The sequence below is a fragment of the Pogoniulus pusillus genome, chromosome 41 (genome assembly GCF_015220805.1).
Source record: "Pogoniulus pusillus isolate bPogPus1 chromosome 41, bPogPus1.pri, whole genome shotgun sequence".
In the NCBI taxonomy this organism is placed as follows: domain Eukaryota; kingdom Metazoa; phylum Chordata; class Aves; order Piciformes; family Lybiidae; genus Pogoniulus; species Pogoniulus pusillus.
In genome coordinates, this window is record NC_087304.1 from 471520 (window position 1) to 496759 (window position 25240).

Sequence of the window (25240 nt, forward strand, 5' to 3'; positions counted from 1 at the left end):
AAGTTCCTTCCTTAGGAGATGGGCTGGGGGTGGATTTTTCTGCCCTTGTTGTCAGGAATTGTCAGGCTTCTGTTCCAAGCGCAGAGAAAATCTGTTGCAGTGAGATCTCCCAGTGAGTGGGCAAAGGCATTTCCCTCCAAAGGTTCCCTCCAGAAACCAGCCTGCAGTGTTTATGCACATTTTCGGGCCTGGTATTTTCTGTGTTCGTTTTCCAAATCCTTTTCACCTCACAGCATCTAGATGCTGGCAGTCTAGCTGGAAAAAGCCCTGCAGCAACTTCAATCTCAATAGAAAAGGTTCTGGAAATGAGAGAAAGGAAAACATGGGAAGGGAACTTGGAAAGATCTTAAGTATGTAGAAGGACTTTGTTAAAGGAAACTAATGACTAAAAGCATTAAAGCTTTTAAGGTCCGGAGTTAAAGCTGTCTCCCTTACTGCATATGAACTTATTTTTAAGTGTTGTGGAGCTGGTGTTGTCCCTGGAAGGTGTCTCTTGGAGCCAGGGTAAAGGACAGACTTGGGTCAGGTTGGGCTTGCAGCTTTTGGCTGCCTCAGGAGTGCCTGTTTGCATTGCTTGTGGCTGTTTAAAGGCAAATGCCACTTGTTCTGCAGAGGGAGCAGAGGCCTCTCTGTGCCACTGCTCCTGCTCCCCTGAGCTGGGTGAAGGTCAGGCTTTCCCAGCCACTTAGGTGCTATTTTGCCATTAAATGTCCCCGAAGGAGACTCTCTTGTGCTTTGCCATGGAGCAGAGGGCCTCCTGTTGTAGCTCTCAAAGACCAAGGAGGTGGTGAGGACACAGCCTGTGTTTGGACATCACATCAGTAAACCCAGAGGTGGTTTGCTTGGTTCCCTTCCAAATTCCTGTGTCAGTCTGAAGCCTTTTCAGTAAGATCTGCAGATCTGAAGGCTTAGGCAAAAGCAGGCATGGGCTCAGCTGACAGCCTGTGTCAGGGCCACTGCTGCCATACTGAATGCAGTCCCCATGGCAGAGGGTGCTGAGCTGTGGTGTGGACACCTTACAGAGGTGCTCAAAGAAGAAATGTTGTGGAAGTGCTTAGATACAAAGCCAGGCCTTTGGGTTTGTGCTTGATATGGAACATGGTTCAATGACTCCTGGGGTGGTGTTGGTGTGACTGACCCAGCCCTACAGCAGTGAAGAGCTGCCCAGCTGTGCTACCAGCTTAGGCACCAGAGTGCCCCCAGCCTGGCACAGACACTGTCCCATGGCACTTTTACAGGGTTTTCTTGGGGTTTGCTTGGCCAAGGGTAGCTTTGGCCCTGCCTCAGTGGCTGCAGCAGACCTGCTGTGCCCACTCTGCCCCAGGCAGCATGTGTTTGGGATGTGAGTGGTCACTGTGTTACAAGTGGGAGGAAAGGGGGAGCCCACGAGCTCCTCAGTGCCAGGGCTGGAGCAGGTGTGAGGACATTGCTGAAGAATGCAGGAGTGGGTACTGGAGGTCTGGATCACTAAAGAGCTTTGGATTCAGGCTGTGGGGTTCAGATTGGTGTTTCCATAGTGGCTGAGATCCATTATCAGTACCTTCAGTGGAGGACCAAGGTTGAGCTGTAGAACCAGTGGTAACTGATTGCTGGGCTCCTGTGTTTGAGGGTGGGATTTGATCAAAAGAGGCTTGGGATGGAAAATGATCTCCTTCCACTCTTGGTGTGGAAGATCAGTGCTGAAATACTTCAGATCTTTGCACACATCCAGAAGTCCCACTTGACAGGAATCCTTTAAGCAGCAGCTTGCTCTCTGCTTGTTGTTTTTGCTGTTTTCTTTTTGGTGTTGGTTCTTTGCTGAGGGAGGTGTGTGTGGTATTTGGTTTTGTGGGGCTTTGGTGTGCTTTTGTTTCTTTGTTTTCTCTCCTTCAGGCCATGTTAGAATGGTTGAATCACTAAGGCTGGGACTTCAAGGTGGAGTCCAACCACAACCCAGCCACGACCACTAAGCCATGCCCTGAAGTGCCGCATGTGCAGCTGCTTGAACACCTCCAGGGATGGGGACTTCACCCCACCCTCGGCAGCCTTTTCCAATCCCTAACTTTTACAGCAAAGAAGCTTTCCCTAATGTCCAATCTAAGCCTCCCCTGGCTCTGCTTAAGTCCATTTCCTCTCATCCTGGCACTGCTTACCTGGGAGAAGAGACCAACACAGTCTCACTGCAGCCTCCTCTCGGGAAGCCGAAGAGAGCAATGAGGTCTCCTCCAGACCAGACACCTTCAGCCTCTCCTCCTATGGTGCCCTCCCAACTCCTCAGCCTCATTGCTCTTTGGACAACCTGCACCTCCTCAGTGTCTTTCCTCTTGTAGTGTGAGGCCAGAAACTGTCAAGGGGGTAACAAATAGCAGTTGCCTCTTCTAATATGACTCCAACAGTCTATGTGGAACATGTCAGGTTTGAACCTGGCATTTAGAATATTAAAGTGCAAAAGTGGTTAGAAATGATGCTGTGGAGCAGATGTAACATTGGGCTGAAGGGTATAATGAGGAGCTATAAAGCAGCATCATCCCCTGAGACCAGCAGGCAAAAAAATTGCAGAAGAGAGCTAGTGGAAGGCTGGAGGAATGAGTTCTCATGCAGTTAAAAATAGGCTGAGAGTAGGTGCTGTCAAAAATGTGACAGGACAACTAGTCCACTGCAAACTGCCAGAGCCTCCTTTGCCAGCCTTGGAGCAGCTTGGCTCATTCCAGACTTTGCTTTAACAACCACATTAGAAATAAACCCAAAAGGCTGCAGCCAGAGGGGTCTGGGCAGGAGGGCAAGAGAGGGGATTCTGCCCATTTGCTCAGCTGGGACCTCACCTCCAATCCTGCCTCCAGTTCTGGTGTCCCCAGCACAAGAAGGACACAGAGCTGCTGGAAAGAGTCCAGAGAAGCGCAGCAAGGATGATCCAAGGGCTAGAGCAGCTCTGCTAGGAGGACAGGCTGAGGGAGCTGAGGGATCTGGGTGTGTGCAGCCTGCAGAGAATGCTCCAGGGGAACCTTAGAGCTGCCTGCCAATAGCCGAAGAGATCCTGCAGGAAGGCTGCAGAGGGACTACTTCTGAGGGTGTCTGAGACAAGCCAAGAAGGAATGGTTTGAAACAGAGAGCAGGGTTAGAGTGAAGCTGAGGAGGAAGTTCTTCAGTGTGAGGGTGATGAGACTCCAGCACAGGCTGCCCAGGGAGGCTGTGGATGCCTTGGCAGCCAGGTTGAATGAGGCCTAGTTATATGAGGCCTTGAGCAGCTGAGTCCAAGTGAGAGGTATCCCTGTCCATGGCAGGGAGATTGGAGTAGATGATATCTGAGGTCTCTTCCAACCTGAGACATTCTATGAATGGGAGGAAATACTGTGGGGGGGAAGCAAAGTTTGCCTCTTTAGACCTTTCATTAATGATCAATTCTGTCACATCCCTACTCAAAGGATGTTCTATGAACTGGAGGCACCTCAGTGAATGCAGTGTGGAGTTCCTCTTTCTGTGGTTTGGGACCAGAGGATGGTGCAGGTCTGTGGAACCCTCACCCACCCTCTTGCTCAGTCATCTGTGAGGCCAGCCCAAGTTAGGCAGAACTTTATTCCCTCTACTCTTGTAAAGCTCCCTGTGCTGCAGTCCTTGTGACCAGCACCGTGGTGCTCCTTTGCTGAGCTCGCCTCTCAGTGCCTTTCCTTAGGGTACATTAAAGATCGGAAGCAATATTCTAGGTGTGGTCTGATGAGTAAAGGAGGAAGTTCTCCTGCTGTGAGGAGCTGCTGGGGTTGGTTAGTCTGGAGAAGAGGGGCTGAGAGGAGACCTCATTACTCTCTTCAACTACCTGGAAGGAGGTGAGGTGGGAGTTGGGCTCTTCTCCCAAGGATCTAGTGATAGAAGACAGGAAATGTCCTGAAATTGGGCCAGGAGGGGATTAGGTTGGGGATGAGGAAAAGTGTCTTTGCTGCCAGAATGGTCAGGCTGCCCAGGGAGGTGGTGGCGTCCCCATCCCTGGAAGAGTTGTTGCAGAGGATTCTCAGTGCCTGCGCCTATTTGGCAGAGGGGAGACATTAATTGGGGCAATATAATTGTATATAAAAATATAGATTTATTAAATTCAGTATTTGAACTCTGCCACCCCCAACCACTGTATATTAATATTCAGTTTGGTACATGGTTATGAAAACAATTCAGGATAAAATATGTACAGGGATTTGTTCTTTAACCAGCAAACATTCAAACTATAAACAGAGAGAGGAGTTTTCCTGCGGCTCAGTGCCGCTTGGGATCTTTATGCTATTTGCCCAGCAGGATGGGCTGGAACTCCTCCTGCTCTATGGCAGAGCTAACTCATATTACAGAGGTATCAAAGCTTTTACTCACAAGTCTTATTAATTATTAATCAATAATCACTCTCCAGGGCTGCATCACAGCCTATGCCTAGTGTCCAGACTACCCGCGGATTTGGAGGCTGGAATCTTTCTGGCTTGAGGGGAGAGGATAAATCTTCCCAGTTTCTGGGGAAATAGGTTTTCTCTAACCTTTGTTCTCCTGGTGAGGGATGATCTCTGCTTTAGTGCTGCTGGCTTCTTCTGGATGCTTTGTCCAGGGATTATCAGCTGGCAGGATTTCAGCAGCAGGAGGATATCAGTGCTGTCTCTGGCACGGTTGTTCACGGCTTCAGGCCGCGTGTGCAGACAATCCAGGGTAGGCAGCAGTCATGCAAAGTGTGCTCAGCTGCTGGGAGGCTGAGCTCCGTGGGTAAAGGCAATGCAGGATCTGGTCCTGACAGCAATAGCATGCAGATGTGCACAGCTGGCTTAGGAGGCTGTAGGCTCTCTCTATATATTATAGTCAGGCTTAAATGAGCTCTGCATCTAAGGTACACAGGCAGTGAGCTGCGATTGGGTCAGAGCTTGAGGGTGTGAGCCTCTGAGCATCGGAGCTATGCAATGGGGTCTGAGCAGCTGAGCGCTGCAAGTGAGGGTCAGAGCTGTGTCTGAGCCATGCAGGTGAGTCAGAGCTGACCTGAGCGCTGCAGTGGGGTCTGAGCCTGTGGGTCTGAGCATGTTGTTTCCTTGTGCACCCCTATTTATTGACTGTGGGCCGAAATTAATGGCTTCTTTGGCCACTAGAACGACCAGTCATGTTGGCAGTCAGCCAAACCTTAGCATAATAGGCAGAAGCTCTTGCCTGGACTGTCCCAAATATGGGGATCACATGGGCTTACCCCAGGGAGACACAAGCTCTGTGTGTGTGGGCTTACACGACCTGTTCACAACCAGGGGTCCTGGCAGAAAAACATGGCAAGGCATAAACAAGCTTCTTTTTGGGCCTACAGGCCCTCCATGACATGTGTTCCAGAGCTGTGTGGCCATGGCACTTGCTGACATGGTTTAGTGACCGTGGTGGTGCTGGGCTGATGGCTGGACTCAACCTTGGAGGCCTTTTCCATCCCAAACAGTTCTGTCCTCCTTTCTCCTGGCTGTAGGACAGTGCTCGATGTCTTAACCTTCTAATAGTGCACTGCTGACTCCTGCTCACCTTCTCCACACCATCATTCCCAGGTCTTTCTCTGCAGAGCTGCTCTGCAGTCAGTAAGTGCCCAGCCTGTGGTGCTGCCAGGGTTGCTCATCCCATGGTCAGGGCTTCGTGCCTGTCCTTGCTACACTTGACAAAGTGCCTCTTGGCCCATTCCTGCAGTGGTCAGCCTGCTCTGAGTGGCAGCCCTGCCCTCAGAGAGCCTGTCCTGTGACGTGCATGGGCCAAGTTCTCTCACCCAGTCTGTCCCTAACTCGATCTTCATCCATTGGTCCTTCTTTAGAGTCTTTCCCAAGTGCAGGGACTTGTTAGACTTTGACAGTGAGGCATGAGGCAAAGAAGGGCTCCTGTGCTGCTGCCACCACATCACTCACCTGGTCAACAGCCATCCCACGTTTTCCTTCTGCAGCCTTGCACTGCAGGGGCAGCAGGAGAAGCTTTGCTTGTTACCCTTCTTTGTTAGCCTGTGTCCCTTGGGAGTCTCAGCTGCAGCTGAGCTCTGGGGCAGGGCCGTTTCTGAATCCCTCCTTTTGTGGCTGCCGCTTCTTCCAGCTCCTGTCTGTGGCCTGTTTGCCTTGGAGCCTTGCCAGCAGCTCCCTCTCTGCTGACACATCTGCTGCTGTTCCTGGGTGTTGGGACCTTGGGAAACAAAAGCTGCTGTGTGCAGTGGTGACTGTTGAGGGTTAGAGCACAGCGTCCTGACTGCCTGCTCTGCTATTCTGCCTTGCTGCACTTCTTGCACAGGCACAGCCCTTTCGTGGGAAGTTGGCGTGGTTGTGTCCCCAGCCATACAACAGTGTCACTGCACTGAAGACAGCCCACACAGGGCTCATCTGAGCACTGGGATCTGTTCTCATCCTCTGGCACTGCAGTCACCACTTGGAGTTCTGCTTTTTCAGTACACTGAAGCCTGGTGTTGGTTCATGCTGCTGCATGATGCATTCCCACACATTCAGCTGCTTATCACTCCCAGCACATTTGTAAAGCCAAGCAAACAAGAAAGCCCAAATTCTTTCTAGGACACCACATCCTCCCCTGAGCCACTCCTGGGGAGATCTGGTCTATCTTTGTGTTATTTCTTTGGGTTAAATTAACACTTTCTCAGTTAAACAAAGGTTGCTGAGCTGAAATGCCTCCACACCTGGAGTGCTCTGACACAGTAGGAGTCAGTTTAGGTTTTCATGAGGACAGGATGGAGAGAGCCCATTTGAGCTGCTGTGAGAGGGAGCAGAGATAAATAAGCACCAGCTCTGGTCTCATCTTGAACTCCCTGGGGAAACCAGAGCTGTCAGTCAGGAGCAGGACGGGAGGAAGAAACGAGCTTGGAACTGAAGCAGTGTCTGGGAGCTGGGAGAGAAAGGAAGGACATGGGCAGAAAATCAAGTGATGCACAGGAAAAGGGAGCCCTCTGTATGAAAGGGCTTTTTGTCATGGAAACAGAACTGGATTCTTCCTGCTGAAGGAGTAGCTTGCTTACAGCTAGGGTTTATGAGCTATTCATCCAGATAAGGACCTGCTTGTTGCTTACTGAAATCTTTGCCTCTTGACTCCACTTGCATTTGCATACCTGCAGACTTCCAAAGAGCTTTCTAAAGAAGTGTCCCCCCAGGTTATTTCAGTTAATAGTAATTAACTCTTACAGTCCTGTTACAGTCCTGCCTTCCTTTGCTTGGCAGGTTTCTAGAAGCCTCTTAACACTGTGGTACAGGAAGCAAGTTGTCTCCTTGCCTGGGACCAACAGCTGACATCAGTCAGAAAGCTGTGGAGGCTTCGATTCCTCATCTGTTCTCTGGCATCCCCTGGAGGCAGGCAGCTCAGACTGGTTAGGCTGAGGGAGTCTGAAGCCAAGCTGTGAAGCAGAGAACTGAGGAGTGAGCAGCCAGGGGAAGGTGGTTCTTGCAGCAACAGAGCTGCCCAGTGTCAGAGCTCTTGGCCTGTTCAATCATGAAACCAGCAACCAGATGGCAGGAGATGGCTGAGGTTGGTGTGGGAGGTGTTTGGAGCAAGGCAGGCTCGTGTCTGGTGTCAGCTTTGGGTGGATTTGTTTTTTGTAGCACTTGAGGAATCCTAGAATGGCTCAGGTTGGAAGGGACCTCAGAGATCATCTCCTCCAACCCTCTGCCGTGGGCAGGGACACCTCAACTAGACTCAGCTGCTTAAGGCCTCACCCAGCCTGGCCTTGAATGCCCCCAGGCAGGAGGCAGCTGCAGCCTCCCTGGGCAGCCTGTTCCAGAGCCTCACCACCCTCCTACTGAAGATTTTCTTCCTCAGCTCCACTCTAACCCTGCTCTTCCTCAGCTTCAAACCATTCGCCCTTGGCCTGTCTCAGACTCCCTCAGCACAAGTCCCTCTGCAGCCTTCCTGCAGGATCCCTTCAGGCACTGGCAGCAGCTCTGAGGTCCTCTGCAGGCTGCACCCTCCCAGCTCCTTCAGCCTGTCCTCCCAGCAGAGCTGCTCCAGCCCTTGGAGCATCTTTGTGGCCTCCTCTGGCCTCACTACAGCAGCTCTGTGTCCTTCTGCTGGGGGCAGAAGCACTGGAGGCAGGATTGGAGGTGAGGTCTCAGAGAGCCAAGGGGCAGAATCCCCCCTCTTGCCCTCCTGCCCAGCCTGGATTTGTGCCTGGGATTGTGAAGTCCTGTTAGCCTGGTGTCAGCTAAAGGTGGTAAGTAGCAAGGGGTCAGGGCTGCCTTCCAGTTTTCACAGAAGATAGGGAATTGTTATTTTCTTACCTAGTGGCAGGTGAAAGTGGACAGAGCCCCAGTAATTCCTGGGCTTTAGGATTAATTTATTGTGACATGTGGGAAATGTGACAGTTGCCATGCTGCACTGCTCAGCCCTTGGTGACCTGTGTGTGCTTCTCTAGGCCCCATGACAGCCCTGCTCCCTGTTTCCCAGGGGCACTCAGACTCTTTGAGGAGCCGGCATTGAGCAATCTGTGCAGAATCAGAGCTGGAAAGGGGACAGAAGCAGTGAGGAGGCCAATGGGATTTGGCCACTGTGTGCAAGCTTGGTGACACTGCCCAAGAACCACTGGCTGCAGAGTCTGAGGGCCTGCATTTAGTGAAGGGGAGCACTGGAGGGGGTTCTGGAACAGGCTTTCAGACGCAGTGCCCAAGACAAAAATGGAACTGCTTTTGATGTGCCACATGCTGGTGGTTGAGGGGAGGTGGAGTGGTTTGTGGTGGCAGGGCCTGGGCCCAGATCATGTGGGCCTGCTGGTCCTGTGTGTCCATGAGTGCTGTTCCTTACATCGAGGAGAAATCCCAGGCTGAGTAGCTTCATCTTCTCGTCACTCGTCTTGAGCACTGCACGAAGGGTGACACAACCTGGCAGGTGCTCTGCAGGAGAGCTGCTGGGCCAGGGCAGGCTGCAGGCCTCTGGGTTCCCGGGAGTGCAGCTGGTCCCTTCCTCTGGGAGCAGGGCAAGGAGAGAGAGCAGGACACTGAGCCACGCTGCTTGTAGGCTGAGCTCCTGCTCCATGCCTGGAGCTGGTTCAGTGAATGTGGCTGGTGTGGGATGCTGCTGCCGGTAGAACCCAGTCCCCTGCTTCCCTGGACTGCCAGGCCTGGCTGGGTCAGTCCTGTTGGAGTCTTTCCCTGGCCTTTGGGGGGCTGTTTTCACAAACGTTATTAGGAACTGATTCTGTCCAGTAGCCTGCTGGCAGCTGGTGCTGGACTGTCTGAGGAAGGAAGAAGTCCTTGCCTGCTGCCTGGGATATTCATTCCTCCTTAATCTTACCTTTCTTTTCTTGGTCAGGCTCTGCAGAAGGGAGCCAGGGTCCAGGTGCTAAGTACTTTCCTAACTGTTAAATTGTTTTCTTAATCAGGGGGGAAAGAATTTCAGTAGATGTGATTGTGGCTTAGGCAGATGTGACCTACAGGTCTGACTCATAAACCAGAAAAGGAGCATTACAAAGAAATCAACAAAACCAGGCAGCAAAATCCTGGTCAGAGCTCTCTGTAGGCCTTTCAAGGATAAAGATGCCGAAGCTGATGGTTTAGGTCTTGCTTTTACTGCATTTGTTTCTAGCCTTGCTTGGGTATCAGAGTGATTTCCCACTGCAGTTGTCCAGAGGCATCTGGCATGGAAGTGGATCTGTGCTACTGGAGATGTCCAGGAGGAGGTGTGTAAGATCAGGACATTGCTGTGAGGGGTGGGCACAGAGGGGGGCTGACTTCTGTAAGGCTTTTGCAGACAGTGAGAATGAACTGGGGCTGTTTGTAGAGAAGCCTGGTCAGAAACAGGCAATGACATTATTTGGGTCAAGATGAATTACTGCTCTATTAAGTTTCACAGCACAGCAGAGAAGCAGAGGATGTGCCAGGCAGTTGTGCTGTGCCAATTGTTCTGAAGTCAGCCATATGCTGCTAGCCATAATATTTGGAGGGCTATTTGGAGCTTCCTTCCATCCAGTCCTTCCTATCCCCATGAGCCAACAATCACAGAACCACAGAAACATTCAGGTTGACAAAGCCTCTCAGGATCACCAAGTCCAACCCAGAACCTACTCTGCAAGGCTCACCCTAAACCATATCCCCAAGCACCACATCCTGATGACTTTTAAACACATCCAGGGTTAGTGACTCCACCACCTCCCTGGGCAGCCTGTGCCAGTGCCTGACCATCTTTGCTGTGAAGACATTTTTCCTAATCTCCAGTTTAAACCTGTCCTGGTGCAGTTTGAGGCCTTTCCCTCTTGTTCTGTCACTAATGCCCTGTGAGCAGAGACCAGCACCAACCTCTCCACGGCCTCCTCTGTTTCACACTAACCATCCCCAGCTCCTCATCAGATTTATTCTACAGGCCCTTCACAGCTTCCTTGCCCTCCTCTGCTCTCACTCCAGCACCTCCACATCCCTCTTGTATTGAGGTGCCCAAAGCTGAACACAACACTCAAGGTGTGGCCTCACCAAAGCAAAGCACAAGGCACAATTCCCTCCCAGCTCCTACTGTGCTCTGCATTTCTAATCCAGCCAGGAAGCCTTTGGCTCTTTTGCCCCCCTAGGCACTGCTGCCTCATCTTCAGCTGCTTGTGCATTTCAACCCCCAGGTCCCTTTTTGCTGGACAGGTTGCTGGCAGCCCAGCAGGCAGTTGTGTGTTGGCTGCATCCAGAGCAAGGAGAGCAGCAGCACAGGGAGGGGATTCTGCCCCTCTGCTGAGACCACACCTGCAGCACTGCTTCCAGTTCTGGTGCCCCAGGAACGAGAAGGATGTGGATCTGTTGGAGAGGGTCCAGAGGAGGCCACAGGCTACCAAGATGATGAGAGGGCTGGAGAACTTGTGCTGTGGTGACAGGCTGGGACAGTTTGGGCTGTTCAGCCTGGAGAGAGCTCCAGGGAGACCTTACAGCAGTCTTCCAGCAGCTGTAGGGGGCAAGTGGAGAGCTGGGGAAGGACTTTTGACAAGGTCTGGGAGTGCCAGAATGAGGGATAATAACTTAGAGCTGGGAGAGGTGAGACTGAGAGTGGAGGTGAGGAAGAAATTTTTGAGAGTGAGGATGGGGAGACACTGGCACAGACTGCCCAGGGAGATTGTGGATGTCTCCTCCCTGAAGGTGTTCAAGGCCAGGTTGGATGAGGCCTTGAGCAACCTGGGCTGGTGGAAGTGTCTCTGCCCATGGCAGGGGGTTGGAGCTGGATGATCTTCGAGGGCCCCTCTAACCCAACTTGTTCTGTGATTGTGGCTTTTAGACTTGTAGGCCTCAGTGCCTTCAGGCTGGAGGTTCTTTGCTCAGCAGGTACAGTTGATCTGCAGCCCTTCAGTTCCTCTGGCAGTTTCTGCTGGGGGCTCTGTGTGTGTGTTTGGCATTCTGCACTGCTTGGAAAGCATCAGAAATCTTCTTTGGCAGTGGAGCTTACTGCAGAGCCCCACTGTGCTTCCAGAAGGCCACATGTCAGAGCAGCCTCCCGTGAGCACATTCTCCTGTGTGTGCTTGCAGCTGTGCTTGGAGAGCCTCAGGAACTGGCTGGGACAGAGTCTGAGATCTGCCTCTTGTAAGATAGAGTCACAGAATGGCTCAGCCTGGAAAGGACCTCAGAGATCATCTACTGCAACCTCCCTGCCATGGGCAGGGACATCTCTCAGCCAGACTCAGCTGCTCAACACCCTGAGGCAAGAGGCATCCACAGCCTCCCTGGGCAGCCTGTTCCAGAGTCTCGCCACCCTCCTACTGAAGAATTTCTTCCTCAGCTCCACTCTAACCCTGCTCTGCCTCAGCTTCAAACCATTCGCCCTTGGCCTGTCTCTAGACATTCTCAAGTCCCGCTGCAGCCTTGCTGTAGGTATTGGAAGGCAGCTCTAAGGTCCCCCTGGAGTCTTCTCTTCCCCAGGCTGAGCAACTCTGCTACTGATTGAGCTGCTTTTTTGCACTGAGTCTTGATGGGATTTTAGTTCTGTTTTGGAGCCTTTAACTGTTGGGAAATGCAACTTGAAATTATCTCAGTATGTGGTGTTGTAGTTGATAATAGCATTTGTGAGGGTTGAAGGTAGAAGGAGAACAAATAAGCATCCAAATATCCTTTGCTTAAATGCTTTTAAGATTTATATTATCAATCCTTTTTTTAAAGAGTAGGCTTCCTATGAAGTGACAGCACAGAAACTGTCTGCATTCAGAAGCAGCTTTTCATTCTTGAGTTGAATTTCATGTGGGAGACTCCCTTCTTGTGAGCTACAGGAGTGTGTGAGGGACTGACAACTTTTTCCCTCGTGTTTCCAGGAGTGAAGATTGGAGCAGCTACCCAGGAGGGAGGATTTCTTACCCTAGCAACTCATCTCTTCACTCTTTCTTCCTGCTCTTTATCTACAAGAGTTTGTGCCAATGAACTTTGTTAAATTCTTGCTTTTGTTCCAGCCCAGCCAGGTTGAGAAGCTGCCCAGGGTCGGTGTTTCAGCCTTGGGTTTGCTGCTGGTCCTGGAGCACCTGCAGCTGCCTGACATGCGCAGTGTGGGGTGTGCAGAGGGGCAGTGAGGGAGTTTGAGTTACTTCTGATGTATGAGAAATTTGTTTGGCTTATTATTGCTTGCTATGTGGGCTCTGCTGCTGCTTGCTTTTCCTTATTGCCTCGTGCTGTTGGTGCTGATGACTTCCTTCTCTTAGGATTAATTTTCCAAATGTTCTTCCAGGACACAGCTTAGGCTATGGCTTTGTGAACTATGTCACTGCAAAGGATGCTGAGAGAGCAATAAACACACTGAATGGCCTCAGACTGCAGTCAAAAACTATCAAGGTAGGTTGTACAGATTGGTTTTAGTCTGCTATGAAACTTCTTTTTCTGCTGTTTATTGTGGCTTTTGTTGGGGCTGGAAGCAGAGCAGTGCAGAGAGCTGCTCAGCCTCTCAGGTTTGCAACCCCAGATTCCATTGCCTTCCCTTCCCATTGTTACAGCACTAGGCTGGATCACTCCAAATTGTTGCCAGGCTCTTGAACTCAGGCACTCCTTGACCAGCAGAGCAGCCTGTGCTGGGTGTAGGGAACCACTGCTGCTTACAGCATGTTTGTAAAGTCCTTGAGCAGCAAAAGTTAAAGTCCCTGTGTGAGGCTTTACAGAATGCACTCACAGCACAAGTTCTTGATGTGTTCTATGGTCCTGGCAGGTCTGGATCCCAGGCAGAACTTCAGATGGGGATTCTCTGATACAGCAAGTGTTTGCTGGAGCTGCTGGTTTAGGCTGCCACTGTCTCTTTGTGGCGGTACACCTGTGCTCTTTAGCTGTTGGGTGAGGTTCAGATGAACGGAGTTGGAATGGAGCTGTACAGGATGGCACTTTTCTGACTTCTTTCTAGCAGGTTTTTCCTCCCTTCTCTCTGCTCAGCAGTTTCTGAACTCCAGTAAGAAATGCCCCTGTAGGCTAATGAGGCATTAGAAGTGAGGCACAACAGAATTAATTACCTTTTCCTATTTCCACCGTGACTGGAAGTGTTTCTGTCCTCTGCAGGTTTCCTATGCTCGCCCAAGCTCTGAAGTTATCAAGGATGCTAATTTATATATCAGTGGCCTGCCAAGGTCCATGACACAGAAGGATGTAGAAGATATGTTCTCACGCTTTGGACGCATCATCAACTCGCGTGTACTTGTGGATCAAACCACAGGTGAGCTCTGCACTCCTTCAGAAACTGGGCTGGGAGCATTTTAGTGGTGGTCTTAGACTGGCAGTTCCCAAACTAACTTAGACCTCCACTAACCATGACACCTGGGGTCATCACTGATAGAATTCCAATGGGATGTCCTTTTCCAGTGTTCTTTTTAAACCAGAGAATGAGCTGTGCTGCCTCCTCTGGCTGACAGCCCAGACGTCCTGTCCTGTTCTCAGCTGTTGCTGTCAGCTGCCCATCTCTCCCTTCTCCTGTCTTGCTCTGATGCTTCCTTCCTGTAGTGCAGTGTTTAGAGGGCTGACGTTGCCTTTGCATTACACACATGCAGCTGTTGTGTCCTTAGGTAAATCCCAGGCAATAATTATCTGTCCAAAAGCACGACAGTATCTTTTGACTTTCTTACCAAAGTGGAACACACCCAATTTCCTCACTGTAAAACACTGGAGGGGCCTTCCAGTCCTCTGGTTACTCCCAACCTAGAGAGTGAGACCACATTTAGTGCCACCCTATTGAACGTTTGGGGGTTGTTTTTTTGTTTTGTTGTGGCTTGGGGATTTTTGTGTTCTAAATTAGAAGAATAAAGGGAAGAGTTGCTACATTAATCACTCAGCTGAGGGGACACCAAAGTGTTTCTGCTGTGACTTTCATGCTGATTCCCTGCTAGAGTGCTGGCAGAGTTTTAGTTCCTTAGCTCCTTTGTTTCAGGCTAACTGAAGAGCCTGGCTTAGCCCCCAGGTGTTCTCTGTCTGCAGCAGCCTGTGTGGCACGGCTGCATTTGGGGAGAGCTTGATTCCAAATCCCCCACTTCACTGCTGAAGTGCTGTGTGAGAGCAGGAGATCAGCTCATGGCAGCAATTCCACATGCAACATTCCTGTCTGCTGGCATGTGCCACGGCACCCAGCAGCTTAGGAGGCACTTTGATGCTCAGGCTGGCAGCAGCTGAAGACTACTGTGATCAAATGCTGAAGTCTGCAGTGTAAAGTTGTTACACATCTCCATCAGAGCTAGGTCCCTGTGTAGACATCTGCTTGAAATGGTCTGGTCAGACTGCACTGTAAACAGGAGAGATCTGAGGTGAATAATGTGCCTGCCACTACAGCCACTCAGGGATCCTTTTCTTCGTAGAGGGGAGTCACTTTATTAGGCTTTGATACCTGCATGGCTTTGTCTCTGGAGCTAGGTAGCTTGGTGACAGCCATAGCAGCTCTGGCAGCTGCTGGAGTCAAGCCTAGCTTCTGTCTTTGGCAGAGCTATGGAATGACAGCACTGAGACCATCCACATCTCTCCTGGATCTCCTAGTTCTCGGTGTGCTGGGCCATGCTGCTGTCTACTGCCATGTCAGCTCAACACTCAGCTTGCTCCCAGATACCCCCCACAATGTGCTCCTGGAGGAGTGGGTGCTGCTCCCATCAGAGTTCAGTGCACACAGCCTTGGTTTGCCCTTCCTCGGGGCTGCAGCCAGGCCTTTGCTTTAAAACCTGAGTTCCTGTCTTCATCTAGCTGGGATTTGTGCCCTCACCTCTCAGCAGAGGAGGCTCTCTAGCGTTGGAGAATGAATCTGTTTAAGCTTTCTTCAGTTTTTGTGGTGAAGTAAACACAGAGAGCTCGCCCAGGAAGCACTTGGGTGGACAGCTGCAAATGGGGAAAAAGTGCCAGCAGGTTGGGCTGTGGAATAGCACTGGCTGAGTTCTGGCTGCTGCTGCTCTGTGCCTCTCCTCCTGCCACAGCGAGGCTCATCTCAGTGGTGTTGGGGCATGTAGTGCTGTCAGCTCAGCCTTGATGAGCTGAGCCAATCCAGCCTCCTGTTTTGGAAGCTGACAGCAAGAAGTAAAGGAATAGATTAACTTCTTCAGAGGCTGACTCCTTTCCCGTTCACTTTGAAGCAGCAGCTGCACAGTTGCTACTAGCCAACCCCTGCTGTTCTGTAGCTTTTGCCCTCAGTAACGGCAGTGATTAGGCAGCAGCCTGCCTGGGCCTTCTCATGCTTGAAACAGTAACAGGAGCATCTGTTTATGGAAGTGCCCCTGTGGAAAGCTGCCTTTGCTAGAGACCAGTCAGTGGGTAGCTGTAGGGGCTGGATTCCCTTTTCCTTCCTTGCCACAGGCCCAGGGTTACGTTGGGCTGCAATGTTTGGTTGGCACAAACCTTTGTGATAGGCTCAAACAACTTCTGAAACTGGCTGTGGGGATTGCCCTGCAGGGTGAAGAGTAGAGACAAGATGGAAGTATTTGATAGGACTCTTCTGCAGCAGAGCTGGTAAAGGCTTAGAGTTGGTCTGGCCAGAATCACAAAGTGTTAGGGATTGGAAGAAACCTCTGGATGACCTGGTTGGTCATCCAGTCCAACCCCTGTGCCAGGGCAAGTCACACAGGAACACATCCAGGTGGGTCTTGAAAGTGTCCAGAGAAAGAGACCCCACAACCTCCCTGGGCAGCCTGCTCCAGGCCTCCAGCATCCTCGCACCAGATTCTCCTCATGTTGAGTGGAACCTTGTGGGTTCTAGCTTGTATGCATTGTTCCTTGTCCTGCCATTGGGCACCACTGAAAAGAGCCTGGCACCTGCATTTTGACACTCACACCTCAGATGTTCATAGGCTTTGATCAGATCTCTCAGCCTTCTCCTCTCCAGGCTAACCAGCCCCAGGGCTCTTGGTCTTTCTTCACAGCAGAGATGTTCAGGTCCCCCAGTCATCTTTGCAGCCTCAGTTGGTCTCTCTCTAGTATCTCTCTGTCTCTCTTAAAGTGAGGAGCCCAGAACCAGGCACAGTATTCCAGATGTGGTATTACCAGGACAGAGTAGGCGGAGAGGAGAACCTCTCTTGACCTGCTGGCCACACTCTTCTGGATGCAGCCCAGGATGCCATTGTCCCTCTTGCCCACAAGCCCACACTTGCTGTCTGCTGAGACAGTTTTTGTTTGGGATGAAATTCAAACAGAAGATACCCTTGGAGCAACTCTCTGTTATCAAAGACAACATTCCCATCTGTCCTCGAGCCAGAGATGAGAATGAGGGGAGAGTGGAAAGGAGATTTTCTAGGGCATTTCACCCTCATTCAGAAGGGTAGCAGCATCCAGTGACTCAGCTCTGGGACAAGAAATGAAACCAGGAAATGGTAACAGCAGTGGAATTGCTGCAGTCTCCTTACTGAGGGGGAACTCTTGATCAGCTCACAATGAGCCAAAGCTGTGGAGTGAGAGCTGAGGTGCAGATGAAACCTTGATCCCTTCGTGTCTGAAGGTTAAACGATGAGAGCTGGACCCTCCTGCCCCCATCTCCACAGCAGTGTTCTCAGCATGGGAAACTGAAAAACCTGAGCACGAATTGGTGTCAGTACTGTGGGTCCTGGGTTTGCAGATGAAGCTTTTTGATGATAATCAAAGCTGAGGAGATTTGATTTGTTTTTAACCAACTGCAATGGAATCCTTTTAATTAATGGAATGTGTTGGGAGGGTTTTTCTGTTAATGTGAATAGCAGCTGCTGATGGATTTCATGGAATTCTCCCACTGTGGATGTTTCTCTGTTACAGCCTCTGTGGTTGCTGTAGCTGATGTGAATGTCTTAACTTGTCTTTTGTTCCTTAATTCTGTCCTTTATCCTCCAGCTGCTGACGAAGCATTGGTAACCGTAGAGAGCTCGAAAGCTGTGACCATAAAAAATATTTAACTTTTTTGTTTTTTTGCTTTTAAAGTTATTTTGAGTTTATCCTGAACTTCAATTATTTTTTTTATTTGTTTGTTTTGTTGTTTTTTTGTTTTGTTTTGTTGTTTTTTTGTTTTTATTGGTTTGGTTAAAAGGTTTGTCCAGAGGGGTCGCATTTATCCGGTTTGACAAAAGGTCAGAAGCAGAAGAGGCAATTACAAATTTCAATGGTCACAAACCCCCAGGTTCCTCCGAACCCATTACAGTGAAGTTTGCAGCCAATCCTAACCAGAACAAAAATGTGGCCCTGCTGTCCCAGCTGTGTCACTCACCAGCTAGACGGTTCGGAGGGCCGGTGCACCACCAGGCGCAGAGATTCAGGTAGGTTAGGAGCAGCGGCTGGGCCGCAGGCTCGGCAGCTCTGCACTCACCTCTTCATTGCAGCGTGTCTGAATGAATGCATAGTGCACTGTGTGTCCTGCACTGGGATGGAGTTCAAACATGAGTCCAGTCAAGTCTCGCTGTACAATTGCTGTTGGAGTTCATGATGTGAATGGAACATTACCCTGCGGTGTCTGGTTTCTGCCACTGAGCCTACAGGGAGGTGATAGCCAGCTGCAGATTCCAGATGGGTGTTGGTAGATGCCTGTCTCAACAGATCCCCATTCTGGAGTCCATCTCTCTGAATGTGTCTGCATTTGGCAACTTAAGCTCTGAACCATTGGTTCCAGCAGGGAAGTGTTGTAGTAAACCAGGAAAACCTTACTGCTGCTTAAGGGATTGCAGAGGCTTCTGGCTGTGCCTTGAGCTGTGCAGGGTTCTGTCTTTCCTTGAGTGCTCCCAAGGTGGGTGGAACTGTTGAGTATTGCAGCCTGTTGTCTGCTTCCAGACTGTGAGGGACAAAGTGTCTTTTGCCTTTAAATCCTGCCTGGGTTGCTTTGAGCAAGAATCACTTGAACCTGCTTACTGTAGCTGCTTAAAGCAGGGCACTGGAGGTGCAGGTTTGTGTTCAGTGTTTAGGTGTCGTAGACTGGCAGAGGCTGGAGCGAAGCAGAGCAGTTCTGGGTTAAGCCATGGTGCTGCAAATATCCAGTGGAGACTAAGATTCAGCAGCTGATTTGAAGACAAGAACTGTCCCTCCCTCTTGGTATCTTGTCACAGCCTTGAAGGAGCTCTAAGCCTTCCCTCCCTTGGCCACATGTGCATGGCATGCCCCTGGATTCCCACACACGCCTCAGCCCTATGGATTTTTCTTCCCACCTTTGGTGTTAACTGTAGGTTTTTGTAGTAAGTATCCCTTCCTCAAAGGATGCTGATCTTAACAATTTATAATTGTTCACAGTGTGGTGAAGCTTAAGATCCTTAGCTTGGACTGAGTCTTGTTTGTTTTGTGTAGTGAGCAAAGCTCAATGAAAGATTAAGCTGACTGCAGAGAGCTCGTGGGCTGAACGAGTTACAGTTGTGGTCTCTGCTGCAGAGAGGTTGAGTACTTACACTGACATTTTGATTGCACTTCATGTTCTGCCATCACAGCCCTGTAAATCCAGGATTAAGCCTTTGGTATCTCTAATTTATAATTATTAATTTCCTCTAGATATGACTCAAACCCTTCCTTTAATGTTCTCTTAATCCTTTGGTATTTGTGGCTCAAATCACTGGTCTTAATGCCTTGTTCCACTGGAGTGCTGACTCTGAGACACAGTCCAAAATATTCTCTATTGCATCCAGGAGGAGTGACACTGCAGCATGGGTTTGTGTTTGGAGGGTAGCTAAAAACATCTGGGCAAGAGTGAGCTTTGTTTACTTCAGCAGAACAGCAGATCTGGAGGTGTTGTACTCTGGCACAGAAGAGCTGAGCTCCTACAGCCTGAGCGGGCTGGCCCAAGCCCTGTGCTTTTCCAGCTCGCCAAAGCTTCATGCCAGAAGTGATTCCCAGTTCAGCTGGTTTTGCTTTCAGTCTTGTTCAGGACTGGAGCCAGCTCCTACTTAATTAAATGGACGTAGCTCTGTTGATGTCAGAATCCATGAATTAGGTCCAAAATGCCTGAAGGGGAGCTGTTAGTTCTTGAAATGTTTTTGGTCAAGGGGAAGCATGAGAAGACTCTTGGAGAGCCTGCAGCTCTGCTATATAGCTGAGGTTATTGCTTGCACAGTTCCCACACATCTGTTTTGTTTAACTCCAGTGAAGTCATTTACATGAGCAGCTTTTAAGCCAGTTTGTCGTTTGGATGCAGATTGTACTGCCTAGGAAGTGACAGGACTGTCATGGAACTAGAAGGGAGTTGTTTTCAGTTAGAAGCAACATCTCTGGGATTGTGTCCTGTAATGTGTTAAAAGTACTCCTAGGATCTATGGAGTGAAGCAGTCTTGTGACAGTAGAGCAAAGGTCACTCTTATAAATGAGAAGCTTATCAAGTGAAAAAGATAGCAGTTAAAAATACACCCCATGGATAGTTAACGTGCCAAGAGGTTGGAGATTTGAGCTCAGAATGCTGAGAGAAGTCACAGAACCCTAGAATGGCTCAGGTTGGAAGGGACTTGAGAGATCATCTACTGCAACCTCCCAGCTGTGGGCAGGGGCACCTGGCACTACACCAGGCTGCTCAAAGCCTCATCCAGTCTGGCCTTGAGCACCCCCAGGGAGGAGGCAGCCACAGCCTCCTTGGGCAGCCTGTGCCAGGGTCTCACCACCCTCACACTGAAGAACTTCTTTCCCAGCTCCAGTGTAGCCCTGCTCTCCCTCAGCTTCAAACCATTCCCCTTTGTCCTGTCCCCAGACAACCTCACGAAAAGTCCCTTAGGAGGCATTAAAAAAGCTTTCTAGAGGAGGAGTATAAATGAAATGCAGCAGGCCCCAGGAGAGCAGCAGTAGGTCTGGGAAGGCTGAGATTGCTCAAATTCCAGCACTAAGGGAATTATAAGAAGCATTTTCTCCAAACCATCTTGGATCTCTGTACCTTTGGAGGGGTTTGCCCAAATCAAAAGGGGCTTTTAAACAGCCTTGAACGAATTGCAGATGGCTCTTAGTGATGTGAGGTCAAACCCAATCCTTCCCTCTAGGGTGCAGGGTTATGTGTGACTGCTGTGTGCCCCACAGGCTGTTCTTGCAAGCTGGCCAGGAGATCCTTTGTGCCTCTGGCACAGGCCTCCAGCCAGGCTGAGTGCAGAGGTGTCTCAGATCAGCTGAACCACTGGAGCTCTGCTCTCACTCATGCTGTGTCCTGTGCAGTGCTTCCAGGTGGATGCAACCTGAATGCCAGTTCAGCCCTCCATGGCTCTAATCCTCCACCACTTTTGCTGTCACCTCTGTGCTTTTCCTTTTCGTGGCTGCTTTTTATCCAACCAGAAACTGCTCTGCAGGGTTTGGTTTCCATGTGAGCTCCTTAGGTGTCATGTTGGAGCTGGCAGGAGGGGTGTTGTGTGAGGTGGGATTTCTTAGGGTTGTGTTTTTCACCTTCCAAGTCCTCTAGAGGTGTTTTTACCTTGTTTGGGTTCGATTTGGTAGGGCTTTTGGGTTTTGTTATACAAATCTGTGACGTTTTTGTTATGGTGGAGGCAGGAAGAGAGGAGATCTGAAAATGAGTACAGCCAAAGAGCAGAGTGTTTGCTGGCTGAAGTCAGCTGCCCTTCTCCAAGTGTTCTGAGTCCTTTGCTGATCTGGGCTTGTGGCAGAGCCTGAGGCTTTAGAACAAGAGAGTTCAGAACTACACTGACTGCTGGAACCAACACCTTACAATTCTGAGCTTAGTGATTTTCTGTTCCACCTCTGTGTGAGCAGGAGCCCAAGACTGGTGATCTGTTGAGATGAAAGCTTTACAGATATTAACATATTTATCCTACCAGACCATTCCTCACATGTAAAGGAGCTACAGAGCTGAAGGTCTCTGTCAGAAACCATCTAAAGCATGTGACCATGGGACGGTGTTTCTGTAGCAGCACAGCCAATAGTGGATGTGTCACAGCCTGAGCAGATCACCTGGGTTAGTGCCTCCTTCCCACTCTGATGCTCTTAACTGCCTTTCCAGTTTTACTGTAGTGCAAGGATTCCCAAACCTGGATTTGCTTGGGGCTGGCCAGCAGTGGCAGCAGCAGTGAGTACCTGCAGCCCGAGCTCAGGGGTCTGCACTGGGCTTTAGGAACCCCAGCGGCAGGGAGCCCACAGGCTGCAGCCGGCCTGGGCTGTGATGGAGGGGAAGGGGCCTGCAGCACCAGCACTGCCCCTGTTCTGGGGGCAGGAGGGGCTCGTAGCTCAGGAGTCCAAAGAACTGAGCTCTCTGGGGCGGGGGAGCTGATGACTGAGTGGTTCTCTTGTATGAGTGCATCAACCGAGTGCCAGGCTGAGCACAGCTGACGTCTCTGAGCGTAGGTGGTGCTGCTGCAGCCCTGCTCACCTTCCTGCTGAGCTCTGCTGCTGTGAGCCCTCCCTTCTCTAGAGAGACAGCAGCAGCTCCTGTCTTTATGCAGGGCAGGAAGAAGTCAGTGGGGGAGTGTTTGGCACTTAATGCAGCGTTCACTGCCCAGACATCCATTCCCTGTTTCCTCCAGGTCAGCAGAGAATCAGGAACTGCCACCGCCATGTTCTTGGCAGAGAGCAGCACGTGTACCACCTTTAAGTGGTTTGCATATCACCAGTGGTACACCACAGTTTGGGAACCCCTGGTATAGTATCATTATATTTCTACAATCACCTGACCTCACATTTTTAAGTAATACATAAGCACGAGGGATCAAATGGAGGTGTTGTGTTTTTTTTTACCTTAACTTTCCCATTTCCTGATCTTTGAGTTCTTAGCTGTGCAACCCTAATACTGCGTTAAAACTTTGTGAAGCTTTGAGTTTCTAGGATGGAGACCAGAAAGAGAATAAAGGGGAGTTAGGTTGTAAAGGAGAAGATAATACAAAGCAAGACATAAAAAGGAGAGGGGTTTTGTACTTTTTGTTTTGCATAGCTACTGCTGGGGTCCTGTGCAGGAGGCAGGGTTTAGGATTGGGTGAGTGAGTCAAAGCCAAGTCAGTAAAGCCAGGGAAGTTTTCCCAGCATGGAGTCAGTGGAAAACCTTTATGTGCACCCTGCAATGGTCAACCTGTGCTTACATGTGGTTTGCTATTTTGATGTTTGTAGGCTACTGCAGTTAGAATTCTGCATACCCTGCATTGAGATTGAAATTCTGTAGCTAGAAATGTGGGGCACCCCAGCTACTGAGAACTGACTGAGGAGGTGCCAGCGTGTCCTTAGCTGCCTAAGGAGTAGGCACCACTGTGGCTTATTTAAGAGTTTTGCTCATACTGGGAGTGTTTGCCTGCATCTGCTGCCTTATGGTGGAGAATGGAGCAGATTTTGTTCTGTTCCACAAAAAAAGAAGCAGAAATTAATACACAGTCTCTAGTCCTAAGAATAAACCAGCTCCTCCCCCTGCCTGCCCCAGCAAACCCCAGAGAGACCCTTTGCCTTAAGCCTTCCCCACACACTATTTTAGAGGCAAGAGAAGGAGGAGCTGGGATGGAGACTCCTTGAGCAAAGTAAGTGGGAGATGTCTGAGGGTGGCTTGAAGCAAGCTGGGCCCTCTGGGGAGGCGTTGCGTGGTATCTGCTCTCCAGCAGTGCCACACTGCTGCCCCAGGGCACTCTGAACAGCCTAGCAGAGCTGCAGAGATGGACCCAAGGGCCCCTCTGAAAGCGCTGATGCAATCTTGCCTCGCAACTCCCTCATTGCCTGCCTGTTCCTAGGGCTAGCTCCCTATTGCTAAAGCAGTTGGAATCTGTAACACTTTTTTCCTGGCAGCTGTCAATTTGATTGTCAGTTTGAATGGGGAAAACATTTCTTTCTGGCAGTTTTGATGTCCATGTAGCAAATATTCATTCTCAGTTGCTTCCCATTCGAATGCTTTTTGCTTGACTGACTTGAACTTTTACATGCAATATTGTGCTTTTTATTTGCTAGGTTCTCTCCTATGGGTGTAGATCACATGAGTGGGCTTTCTGGTGTAAATGTTCCAGGAAACGCATCTTCTGGCTGGTGTATCTTCATCTACAACCTTGGGCAAGATGCTGATGAGGGAATCCTCTGGCAGATGTTTGGCCCCTTTGGTGCGGTTACCAATGTGAAAGTTATTCGAGATTTCAACACCAACAAGTGCAAAGGTTTTGGTTTTGTGACCATGACAAACTATGAAGAAGCTGCAATGGCCATAGCAAGTCTTAATGGCTACCGCCTGGGGGACAAAATCTTACAGGTTTCCTTCAAAACCAACAAGTCCCACAAATAACTTGCTCGTGCTTTCCTATTTTTGGTTTTGGTTTTGGTTTCTTTTTTTTTGTATGGAATAGCTAAAAAATGGAGTGACAGAAGTTGAACCATTTTTGTTTAGTGTAAAACTCATCCTGCGCCAAGTTTCACAAGTGTTTGTCTTTAGTCTAAATGAGAAGTGGAAAAGGTTTTATATTCTGGGATGCAACTGACATGTTCAAATGTTTTGGAAATCCCACAATGTTAGACCAATTTTTAAGTTCCTTTTTAAGTTATTTCATTTCAAACTTGTTCAAAAAAGCAAACAAACCCCCAACCCCCCCTCCCCCTCCCGAAATCTCCATTAGATTGCATTGACTACAGCCTCTGGATGGTGGTAAAACTGAAGCATGCTTTCACTTATGAGACTAACATTTGTTCCATGGAATATTGGCTGCAAAAACTGGAATTTTCTGACAAGTATCAGGCTGAATTGGTTCATTTTTTCTTGTTTTGTTTATTTTGAGGTTGATGTTTTTCCTTCCCACCCCCCCCCTTTCCCCTGCCACTCTAACCCCCCAGCCTCAGTAGTACGGAAGCAAAGTTGAGCAATGCAAATGTTTAGTTGCCAGTCAACTGTTTGAGTTAATTTGCATCACTACACACAGAGCTGAGGAGCAGGCTCTGGAAAGCTAAGGGTCTTGTAAGTAGCAGCATGCCAGCAGAGCTTTTAACACCATTGAGGAGGAGGTAAGTTGCACAGGGAGCAGTGGCCAAGCTCTCCCAATTGGCAGGTTTTAGAAGCGCAACTTTTTAAAGCCCACTTTGATAGGAACGGACCAAAGAGTTTCAGAGAAACTCCAGGAAGATTTCAGAGTCAAACCCAAAAACTCCCAAAATTTACCTCCCCTCCCCCCCCCCCCCCCCGAAAGTGTGGATTGCAGTTGCCACTTTCTCCACCTGAGAATCTCTTCTGTCCGTATTTAATGCATGGTGCACTACTTACTGGTACATTGTAACGCAGCAAGATGTGGAGCTGATCCTTATGGTTGGAATCCCTTTGAGGAGCTCTGTTCTGTAAAGACTAAACCCTCCCAGTCTGTAAACATTTGAGCATTGTGTTTCTCGCATCCCTTCTAATGAGTGCTAGACTTACTCTTTCTCCTATTTTAGTAGGGTTTTGTTTTGACAACTTAGCTTTTATTTCTTGAACACTCAGCAGAAAAGTACTTACTACATGCAAGTTAGATATTAACAACAACAACAAACCCAACCCTGTGATTTGTAGATGGAAAGATGAATCCCCCCTGAGTTTTCTGCAGACTGCCTTGAAACTTTGAGTTGTTCTGTTTCTGTTAATTTTCTTTTGCTTTTTTGTGTTTTTTGTTTGTTTTTACTTTTGCATTTAAGAACATTAAATTTGATTTTGTTTTGCTCAAATTTTGTTTTGTTTTTTATTTTCTGTTTTTTTGCTGAGTATTGCACAAGATGTCCAGCTTTCAAAGAGTCACTCAGAGACCTCTAGCTCCTCTCAAAGAGTTTTAAGTTCCTCCTTTTAGAGATGAGTAGAAGAACAAGGGCACTGCGGCAAAGCTGGCACCCAGGGGCAGTGTCACAGGCTGATGTAACCCTGCAGGTGTTCTCTGAGAGGAAATTTGGAAAGGATTCCTCTGTCAGGTAAAGCTGTCTGAGGGTGCTCTGCACCCCTGCCTGGGCAGCTTCCAGGTCTGGTGTTGATGTTCAGTTGCCAGAAGGTAGAGCAGATATGAGGAGTGGGCTCAGGGGCAATTTT

At 49.5% G+C, this 25240-nt stretch overlaps 1 protein-coding gene across 5 annotated transcripts in view; it reads left to right on the plus strand.

The window, feature by feature from the left end:
* ELAVL1 (ELAV like RNA binding protein 1) overlaps positions 1-24888 on the plus strand; it is a 46533-nt gene extending 21645 nt beyond the window's left edge. For 4 of the 5 annotated variants that reach the window (XM_064175361.1, XM_064175358.1, XM_064175357.1 and 1 more), the window contains exons 3-7: positions 12611-12714; positions 13423-13576; positions 17378-17603; positions 21768-21881; positions 23164-24888. In XM_064175361.1, the coding sequence (XP_064031431.1) occupies positions 12611-12714; positions 13423-13576; positions 17378-17603; positions 21768-21881; positions 23164-23488 (923 nt within the window). In that variant the 3' untranslated portion in view covers positions 23489-24888. The remainder of the gene's footprint in view (positions 1-12610; positions 12715-13422; positions 13577-17377; positions 17604-21767; positions 21882-23163) is intronic. The other variant, XM_064175360.1, reaches the window with a different exon arrangement.
* The last annotated feature ends 352 nt before the right edge of the window (positions 24889-25240 follow it).